General features: G+C 42.6%; 1 protein-coding gene across 3 annotated transcripts; it reads right to left on the bottom strand.

Annotated features, from left to right (window-relative positions):
- Positions 1–8195: 8195 nt before the first annotated feature.
- Positions 8196–10136, bottom strand: LOC147737696 (uncharacterized). Of its 3 annotated transcripts, XM_086935140.1 has the most exons (3): positions 9986–10136; positions 9257–9901; positions 8196–8920 (listed from the first exon to the last, which is right to left on the bottom strand). In XM_086935140.1, exons 1-3 carry the CDS (start codon positions 10134–10136, stop codon positions 8220–8222), a joined length of 1497 nt encoding a protein of 498 aa, XP_086791266.1. In that variant the 3' UTR covers positions 8196–8219. The 3 variants fall into 3 exon arrangements, with proteins under 3 accessions (XP_086791266.1, XP_086791276.1, XP_086791285.1); XM_086935150.1 differs by lacking the exon at positions 9257–9901 and having other exon boundaries at positions 8196–8949; positions 9955–10121; XM_086935159.1 differs by having other exon boundaries at positions 8196–10136.
- Between the last annotated feature and the right edge of the window lie 614 nt (positions 10137–10750).

The raw sequence follows: 10750 nt of genomic DNA, 5'->3' as shown, positions 1-10750 counted from the left end.
TAAAAGCCAATACAATTTAATATATGATGATATATGTGTTTTAGACTGCACCAATGTTTCCAAAATGTCTTGGGGGTGTGGGGGGGGGCCTCCCAAAGCCCCCTTGTAGTGGTCAGGTTCACTCACTGCACTTGGTGGGCACCGTATGGCGACTGGTTTGAAAACATTTGCCAGGGCTGCTTTGAGTTTCCAGTCTGACCCTAGCAGGAGCAGGAGCCTCGTACTGCGAAATAAAACCAACCATTTAAAAGTTAGTCACGGAGATGCAGCACCAACTTTCCCATTAAAATGTTTTGTTTTTTGCAAATTCTTTGAATGTAAAATACTAAGGGGGATATTTACAACAGAAGTGGATGGAGCGTGTTAGCCTCCTTGGCTTAACGGCATGCTCTGCCACTTCGGAAACACCGGGCTGCACCATATTTACAAGAATATGGTGCAGCCCTGCGTTTCACCCTGTGCTGGCGCTACACTTAGCAGTGTAGCGCCAACGGGGCACCCTTGCACCATAGTGCAAGGGTGTGTGTATGCAGTGGAAGATTGTTTATTTGCAGGAAGGTCCAGCTTCAATCTTGAAATTCCGTTTTGTCACTTCTATGTGTGCTGCTTTATACAGCACACATGGAAGTTACAAAATGGCATTTTTTTAAAAAGATTTTCTATGTGCAGGAAGGGTCACCTTCCTGAACATAAACAATCCAAGGCATTTTGCTTTTTCCATGTGTGCTGCACAAAGCAGCACACATTCAAAAAGCAAAAACGAGGGGAAATAAAGGATTTCTCCTTGTTTTGCCAAGTTAAGACTTGGTTTATCCTGGCTTAATTTTGGCGCTGCCTCCTATTTATGCTGCCCTTGTAAATAGGTGACAGCGTCAAAATCAATGGGTGTTGTGGTGGAACACCTACCACAACACCCACTCACAACACCCACTGCCCACCACTTTCACGCTAGGCATTGTGTGACAGTGGGCCTTATTTACAAGGCAGCGTTAAGCCATCTTAAGTGGCTTAACGCTGCCTTGTAAATAAGGCAAAGCCTCTATCGCCATGGGAAGTTTGCATACAGTGATGTTCCCATGGAGAGAGGGGCTTCTAAATATGCCCCTAAAATCCTTAGTAATTAGAGTATTTGTTTTGTGTGCATGCGTGTTTTATTTTTTCCGAATTACTGTTTTAATGTTTGACATTTAAATCATACAAATTGCTTGGGGGTCCCCAGCTTCCAGTGGTGACTCAGTGGGGGTCCTCAGGAGTCAAAAGTTTGGGAACCACTGTATTAGTGTATTCTGTACATTCTTGATATTTACACAGGTGATGGTTTCCCTGTAATTTACAATTATCACGGGTGAGTGTATCCCGGTATTTTGATTACAGGTGAGTGTATCCCGGTATTTTAATAAAGGGTGAGTGTATCCCGGTATTTTGATTACGGGTGAGTGTATCCCGTTACTTGTTATTTATGTGAGGTGTATCTTCTTTTTTCCATTTGTGTCTTCTTTGTTGAGTACCAGTTGTCACGCATGCATTCTTATACATTCTGGTTATGGTCCAGTCAAGTTTCAGCGCTGGTTCGCTGTTTACTTAACGGCTCTTGTTTATCCATCTTTCTTTTTGTTGCCGATGATTGGATCTTTTACACATAGGCGAGCCTGAGACGTCAGGTGCTCTTATGTTGTGCGTGTGTTTCTCTTCTTCTTTCTTTTGCTTGTGACGTATTGTCTCTTTCAGTGTGGGTATTTTCGTGGCACAGGTCTTGTTTTGCCTTCCTTTGAGAGAAATGGGGATGGTGTGCGTGCCATTAAGTTGCTTATATTTCATTGTGCATTCATTGCTGTCATGTTATTTCTTTTATTTTCATGTTATAGCATTATTGCATTATATTGCATTCTAGGTCATCGCATGATTTCATTGCACATTTGCATTTTCATTATTATTACATTGCATTTCATTGTTTTGCATTATTGCACTATGTTCCATTTTAATTCATCGCATTATTGTATTTCATTATTGCAATGACTTTGTATTCCTTCTGTTTCTTTACTTCTTATTCTTCTATTGCCTTTTGTTGTGAAGAGAGAGGATATGTTGTAATGGTTAATTCCCCTCTTCTTTCTTCACATCAATGCTCTCTCTGTTCAGCCTGCATGGCAGGAGAATAATGTGTGATGTCATGGAATGTTGGTGTGTGGACTAGTGGAGAGCGTCAGTTGGAGGATGAGGGGCTGAGCAGAGGGAGACTGCTCCTGGTGGGGCTGTACATGCTGTACATCTTTACTCCTATCCTATTTACCATCCTACCTTCATCTTCTACATCTACAACTGAAACTAATAAAGGAACTACCTGGAACTACCACTTGGCCTACTCCTTGGACTATTTATTTACAACATTAACTAAGCTAGACGTGACTTTATAACTGGTTAATCAAACGTTTCTGGAGGTTTAGTATATATAAACAACTCCTTTTTTCTATGGTGTGTCATATAGAGTTGATGCTTTAAATTTTGGTGAGAGTACACGTCAAAAAGTTCAATACTGCTTTTATATTAATATACCTTTGAAAGCTTGAAGTGAAAGACAATTCTAAGTGGCATTTGGTTATGAGTAGGCGCTAATGACTATTTCCGGATGACAATGTAATTAGCATTTTTTGTATAAGATGTGTTAAAAGTATGGGTAGGGAAAATGGCTATTTTGGCTAAAGGCTCCCCTTTCTATATTCATGCTAGTTTTAATTTGTAAACAGAATCACAATTTGTAATGTGGTACACTGTAATGTTAGATGACTCTTTTTTACCCTTCTGATTAGCAAGGGATGACGATGACCGTTTTTTCGTCCCTGGTTTTAAATGGATTCAGGTTGGAACAGAAGAGGTGTTAGTTGACTTTACCTCAGAAAATGGTTGTTTCCCGCATGCTGCTTTCATGCGACTTAAATCCCTTCAGTGGAAGAGGCGGCTGCATGCCTGCATATATGGCCAGATCAGTACTTGGCTGTTTCGGTACTCAAGTGGGGCTAGAATAGAAGCTGTTAAGGGCAGGGGCTTAGCTTCCCATTGGTGCAGCAGGTGCAGTGGCACCAGGTCCCAGATGCCTTAAAGGCCCACTGAACCCTGATAACTGCTGTTTGTCACAGTTCAAACAGAGGCCTGAGGGGCCCACAGAACAATGATTATTGCTGTTTTCCACAGTCCAAATAAACGGCAGAGGTCACATTTCCTTTCTTGCCTTGGGGCCCAAGACACACTGGATAGGCCACTGGTTAAGGATGCAGTGGGGAAGAAGTGGCGAGACAGGTGGATTATCTAAACAGCTCGACGATGACTTCATGCCTGGGTATTAAAGTATTCATTACAATTAAAGACTTAAGCAGGAATAGATATAATATAGGAAGGCCTATGTACAAATGCAGCTCGATTAGCGGCTGCCTTTAACTTCTCACTTATCACCTCTCCTAATTTACAGTTTTATATTAGATGAAGACATAAATCGTGACCTATGAATATGTTTATCTATCTTTAGGTTCAAATGACTCATCTTTTCGATATGCAAGTATCAGACAGGTCAGAAACGCCTAATGGCTTTGAACTTGATAAAGCCACATTAATCACTGGTCTTGAAATACAAATAGCAGCATTAGGCACGCAGAGGTGTATTCTACGTAATCTCATTATGTTCAGGGTACGGGAGAGTATTTAGGGCATAAAGCACTTTGACAAAAACATTTCTGCCACCATAAAAATTCAATCTTCCTTGTCCTACCCTAGTATACAAGTAGTACCACATTCTTTGTATACCTGAATTAAATAGGCACACAAAATAGTACCGTATTTAAAGGCCCAGTTCAGAATTGCATGGAAGGTGCACTGTCCCAGACTACACAACGGTGCAGTTTTCAGTGGGTGCTATCATCCCACACAGGGGGGAGCACACCAAATTATGCTGGAAAAAACATGTGGTGCCCCAACGTAGGCGCAGTTGTAAACCACCAGTCTGCTTACATAGTAAAGCGTCTGGCAGCTATTAAGTGAGGTGGCACGTTTCCCCTGCAGGTGGTTGGGGTCTGTCACCATCCTATCAGGTGGGGGTATACAATCAGTGCGCCTCCTGACTGCTTGTTTGCCTTTTTGCCCGTGTCAATAATACAGTGGAGTCCTTGGACGAGTAGTCAATTTGTATTCATGAAAGACACTTGTGTTTCTCGTATATATAATCCCCAGATGATGCCTGAACTGTTCCCCAATGGGCTAATTGTACATCGTATTGAATTGTATGGTCTTATGAGGACTGTTAATAATGATAAAAAAGATTTAGTGAGTGTTTATTGCCCTCTATGTCACTCTACTTATAAGCACCTAATACAGCTTGTACAGTGCTTACAGTCATCTGCTCACTTACATTATGCTTATTATGCTTAATAAAAATAATGCACAATTTAGGCGTTTGTGTCTGCCTACAACGTGGACCTGATACAAATAGCATTACCTACAAGGTGGATGGTACAATTCAACAAGAGTCTAAGATACTCCAGCACAGATGACTTTGCATCAACATTACGGGGCATCAGTCTTGATGGCAAGCCAACTTAAAACTTATCAGTATTGTATACATTATTATCGGAGACTATACTTGCCTCTTGGATACAACTTTACAATGGAATTTTATTAATTTGTGTACAGTTGTGTGTATACAATAAAACAACCTCCCCACCATAATTGATCTGTCTATTCATCTTTTTGGGATCTGGAGTAGCATGCTACTCGCCGAAAAGCACTTCAACACTTCATCAGGGGTAGCAAGCTCTATATAAATGCAAAACCTTCCTTCTTCTATCCCCCCACAATCTTTTTTAACCCAACTAACAGACCAACATGTCCAGCTCTCATATACATTTTATATTTCCCTATACTAATTCACCACTAATCATTTTTGGATCCTGGATTAGTGTGCTACTCGCCGATAAAGCTCTTCAAAGTTCGTATGGGGTAGTAAGTGTTATGTAAATCTAAATACATTACAATTACTGTTTACATCGGGCTGCACTAACACGAGGATAGAAGTAGAGTGGGGGATTAGAGTTTATCTGCCCAGAACAAAGCATACTACAGAAAGTGTGTGAACAGTCTATATGTTGTGCGCCTGGCAAAGAAAAACACAGCAGAGGTGGGAAAAAGGTAGGTAATCTGATGGTCAGACCTATGTGGAAAGAGGCAATCACTTTGGGCAGAAAAGAGAGCTTACACGGAGGACTACTTTGTTCGGATGGACAGCAAGAAAGGGAGGTCTGGAAGATAAGCCTGAAGCTCTCTCATCCTGCAAGCAGAGGTGATGGCAAGCAAAAAAGCAGTCTTCTAAGGAGGCGAAGAGGACAATTATGTAGGCGCTCAAAGGGAGCACACATAAGATAAGTTAGGACAAGATTCAACTCCCACTAGGGCATTACGAAAGAAGGAGGAAAGAGAAGAGTAATGCACTTCAAAAATCTGTTAACAATAGGATCGTTGGCCATGCTCAAGAGCTCGGGGTACCAGACTTGGGACTGATCGAGTTTGATCTTCTTCAGCAATCTTGGCAGAAGTGGTACAGGAGGCCGCAACTCCACTCGCAACGAAAAGGGTCGCCGAGCGAAAGCCGCCTTGGAAACTCTAACACGCAGAACTGCTGACATTTAGCGTTCTCTTCGGTGGCGAATAGATCTAACCAAGGCTCTCCCCACTACTGAAAGAGACCTAGCACCACCTTCGAGTGAAGATGCCATTTGTGATCCATCATGCACTGGCGGCTGAGTTCGTCCGTCCTGGCGTTCAGTGAACCTGTTAGGTGTTGAACCACCAGAGATATGCCCTGATGTTCCAGCCATGTCCAAAGGCGAAGAGCCTCTTGACATAGGGTCCACAACCCCACCCTGTCCTGTTTGTTGCAGTCCCACATGGCGGTGGTGTTGTCCGTGAACACCTGCACCACTCTTCCTTTGACAGAAAGAAAGAATGCCTTCAGTGCAAGACAAATCGTCCGGAGCTCCAGAGGGGTGATGTGGTGCCTGGACTCCGCCAGAGACCAGAGGTCTTTGATCTCCGCCATTCCCACATGGCTGCCCCTACCCAGGAGTAACGCATCCATTACTACTGTGAACTCAGGTTGGGGAAGGGAGAGTTGACCCAATCCTGGTTCCTGAACCACCATTGCAACAGACTTGCAGTCCCCTCTGAAATCTCAAAGTCATCGGAAAGATTCCCCTGGTGCTGCGCCCACTGGAACTTCAGGTCCCACTGCAGAGCACGTATATGCCATCTGGCATGATGCACCAGCCGGATGCAGGAGGCCATGAGGCCCAGCAGCCTCTGGGTCATTCTCACAGAACCCCGGGATGGAGGCTGAAACATCGGTATCATATCCTGAGTAGCTTGGACTTGCTGCTAGGGAGGATAGACCCAAAAATGTGCTGTGTCCAGAACCGCTCTGATGAAAAGGAGCATATAGGAGGGAATCAGGTGCGACTTCAGCAGGTTAACTGTGAAACCCAGCAAATGCAGGAAGTCTGTCGTAGTCTAGAGGTGGGAGACGACAGCCTGGGCGAGCTCACCTTCAACAGCCAGTCGTCGAGAGAGGGGAAGACTGGAACCCCTGATCTGCGCAGATGAGCTGCGACCCCCGCCATCACTTTCGTGAACACCCGGGGGGGGGGGGGGGGGGGGGGGGGCTGGTAAGGCCAAAGGGGAGCGTGGAAACTGAAAATGCGTGTGGCCTACCGTGAACTGTTGTTAATGCCGGTGGGCAGGCAAGGCGAGGATGTGAAATTAAGTGTCCTGCAAGTCCAACGCTACCATCAAATCTCCAGGGTCGAAGGCAGACAAGACCTGAGCCAAGGTTAACATCTTGAACTTCTCCTTTCAGAGGAAGCGGTTTATGTCCCTGAGGACTACGATAGGATGCAGGCCTTTGTCCTTCTTCGGTACCAAGAAGTAGTGGGAGTAGCAACCCGACCTACTTCTGGCACAGGGACACATTTGATAGCTCCCTTGGCAAAGAGATCCATAACTTCCTGGAAGAGAAGGGCCAAATGATCCTCCGACATGGGATGAAATCACCACTAACGGCATGACCCTTACGCACTCTGCTGCTTGCGGAACTCCACGTAGACCGCCAGAGTTTTTTTGTCACTTTGCGGAGTTCCTCACTGAAGAACTCCACATAGGCTTAATCTTATCATGAAAAAATAGATATCAGTCATATGTTAAGAAACAAGGGTGAGTAAAAACCTTTTGGGTGGAGTAAAATTTAAGATATTATTATTGTGATTTTTAGGGCAATTAGTTGATTTTTGCAAGCACTAACACTTCTCTGTGTAAAGTAAAGACCTTGAGAGTTTTGTAACTTTCAGATACTCAAATTGTGGATTCTGTTGCAAAGAAAAATATTTCCAGGCCTGAAATTTCTTTGGAGGTTGCATGCGGGCAGCCTAAGTTATCCTGTAAGAGATTTTTGATGAATTCTATTGCAACCACAATATGTGCTCTCTCATGTAAAGTCAGGTTGTTAGAAGCTTTTCTGCAACTCAAGATACGCCTCACTTTTCACCTGGTGTGGATGCATTTCTTATGTTTAGTGATATCTCCTTTCTGAGTATAACGTTTCTGGCTTTCCCCTCCTGTATATGGCTTTAGTCCAGTGTGAATTCTCTCATGTGAAATGACATTGTATTCAAGACTAAACCTTATCTGACATTCAGAACACACATAAGGCTTTCTTCCCCGTGTGAGTTCGATCATGTCAAGTGAGAAGTAATTTGTAACCAAAACATTGCTTGCATTTCGAGCACTCATAAGGTTTTTCCCCAGAGTGGGATCTCTCATGAAGCATAACTCTGTCTTTCAGATTCAAGCTTTTATGGCATAAGGATTTTCTCCAGTGTGGAGTTTCTCATGGTGAGATAGTGTTTTTTCTCTGGAGCTTTTCTGGCATTCAGAGCACTCATAAGGTTTTCATCAGTATGGAGTCGCTTTTGGTTAGTGAGGATGTGCCTGTCAAATAGGAATTTCTGGCATTCACAGCGTTGGTAATGTTTTTCCCGTGTGTGCGTCTGCTCATGTAGAGTGAGATTGAGTATAAAATTGATGTTTTTCTGGCGTTCTGAGCACTCAATTATTTTGATGGTGTGTTTTCTTATGGCGCTTGTAACCATCACTACCTCTGAATCTTTACCTTTAGAGCACTAATAATTTTATTCACCAGTGTGGATTCTCACATGTCCAGTGAGATGCGATTTACGGCTGAAACATTTTAGGCATTCGGAGCACTGATAAGGTTTTTCCCCAGTGTGGAATCTTATATGCTGAGTGAGATTGCTTTTTTCACTGAAACATTTCTGGCATTCAGAGCACTGATAAGGCTTTTCCCCAGTGTGGATTCTTATATGCTGAGTGAGACTGCTTTTTTCACTGAAACAATTGTGGCATTCAGAGCACTGATAAGGTTTTTCCCCAGTGTGGGTTCTTATATGCTGACTGAGACCACTTCTTTCACTGAAACATTTGTGGCATTCAGAGCACTGATAAGGCTTTTCCCCAGTGTGGATTCTTATAGGCTGACTGAGACCGCTTTTTCCACTGAAACATTTGTGGCATTTAGAGCACTGATAAGGCTTTTCCCCAGTGTGGATTCTTATATGCTGAGTGAGACTGCTTTTTTCACTGAAACATTTGTGGCATTCAGAGCACTGAAAAGGTTTTTCCCCAGTGTGGGTTCTTATATGCTCAGTAAGTCTGATTTTTTCACTGAAACATCTGTGGCATTCAGAGCACTGATAAGGTTTTTCCCCAGTGTGGGTTCTTATATGCTGAGTGAGATTACTTTTTACACTGAAACATTTGTGGCATTCAGAGCACTGAAAAGGTTTTTCCCCAGTGTGGGTTCTTATATGCTCAGTAAGTCTGATTTTGTCACTGAAACATCTGTGGCATTCAGAGCACTGATAAGGTTTTTCCCCAGTGTGGGTTCTTATATGCTGAGTGAGATTGCTTTTTACACTGAAACATATCTGGCATTCAGAGCACTGATAAGGTTTTTCCCCAGTGTGGGTTCTTATATGCTCAGTAAGTCTGTTTTTTTCACTGAAACATCTGTGGCATTCAGAGCACTGATAAGGTTTTTCCCCAGTGTGGGTTCTTATATGCTGAGTGAGATTGCTTTTTACACTGAAACATTTGTGGCATTCAGAGCACTGGTAAGGTTTTTCCCCAGTGTGGGTTGTTATATGTTGAGTGAGTCCTATTTTGTCACTGAAACATTTATGGCATTCAGAGCACTGAAAAGGTTTTTCCCCAGTGTGGAATCTCACATGTGCAGTTAGAAGTGATTTAAGTTTGAAATCTTTTGGGCATTCAGAGCACTGATAAGTTTTTTCCCCAGTGTGGGTTCTTATATGCTGATTGAGACTGCTTTTGTAACTGAAACATTTCTGACATTCAGAGCATGGATAAGGTTTTTTCCCTGTGTGGGTTATTGTATGTTGAGAAAGACTTCCTTTGTTTTGGAAACTTTTCTGGCATTCAGAGCACTGAAAAGGTTTTTCCCCAGTGTGGGTTTTTATATGCACCGTGAGTTCGCGTTTTTCACTGAAACATTTCTGGCATTCAGAGCACTGATAAGGTTTTTCCCCAGTGTGGGATCTTTTATGCCGACTGAGAACGCTTTTATCACTGAAACATTTGTGGCATTCAGTGCACTGATAAGGTTTTTCCCCAGTGTGCGTTCTTATATGCCGATTGAGAACGCTTTTTTCACTGAAACATTTGTGGCATTCAGAGCACTGATAAGGCTTTTCCCCAGTGTGGATCTTTCTATGCCGTGTGAGACTACTTTTTACACTGAAACATTTCTGGCATTCAGAGCACTGATAAGGTTGTTCCACAGAGTGGGTTATTGCATGTTGAGAAAGGCTTTCTTTGTTACAAAACCTTTCCTGGCATTCAGAGCACTGATAAGGGTTTTCCCCAGTGTGGATTCTTATATGTTCAGTGAGATAAGATTTACGTCTGAAACTTTTTTGGCATACATTGCACTGAAAGTGGTTTCCCCCAGTGTGCATTCTGTCAAATTCTGTGAGATAAGATTTAGGGCTGTATCTTTTTTGGCACATGTAACTTTTTTCCCCAACTTAGGTTATTTTACCTTGATTGAGGCGGTTTTGAAAACTGAATTTGTTCTCACAGTCATTGTTTTTATACGGTGTATTCCTAGAGTTAATATCTCTATGTTTCGTTTTCTCTTGCTTATATGCCACGGTAAGAGGGAACCTGATTTTAGAGTCGAGCTTGTTTAGATAATGTTCAGCATTTATCTCTATAAGAAATTGTGTGTAATCTTCTTAACACTTGAATTGAGCAAAATATGTCTGGAAGGAGCCCTGTAACACCTGTCAAAATGTTTCTAGCAGATAATAGTCTTTAGGTCTAGCCTCTCCGGCAGCAACTTATTTTGTGACTGAAGATTTTCTCAAATCTATTTGTATAGGTTCTTAGCAATGCAGTGATAAGGTGTTAGTCTGATATTTAATGATTAAACTGATAAGTACCTTTTTGCACTGATGTAATGGCAGTAACTGAGGGCGTTAGAACGTGCACAGTACTATTGTGGATCATTAGTCGCAGAACATCAGTTCCTTTTACCCTTTCTATGTTTGGTGTAAGGTTAAGATTTGTAGTTCTGAAGACGAGGATTTATTTACATTACCTATAGCGCAACGGTGCACAT

This window comes from Lissotriton vulgaris, chromosome 1_1, assembly GCF_964263255.1.
Source record: "Lissotriton vulgaris chromosome 1_1, aLisVul1.2, whole genome shotgun sequence".
Classification (NCBI taxonomy): Eukaryota; Metazoa; Chordata; class Amphibia; order Caudata; family Salamandridae; genus Lissotriton; species Lissotriton vulgaris.
The sequence above is the reverse complement of the archived record's forward strand: the minus strand, read 5'-3'. Positions and strand labels throughout refer to the sequence as shown.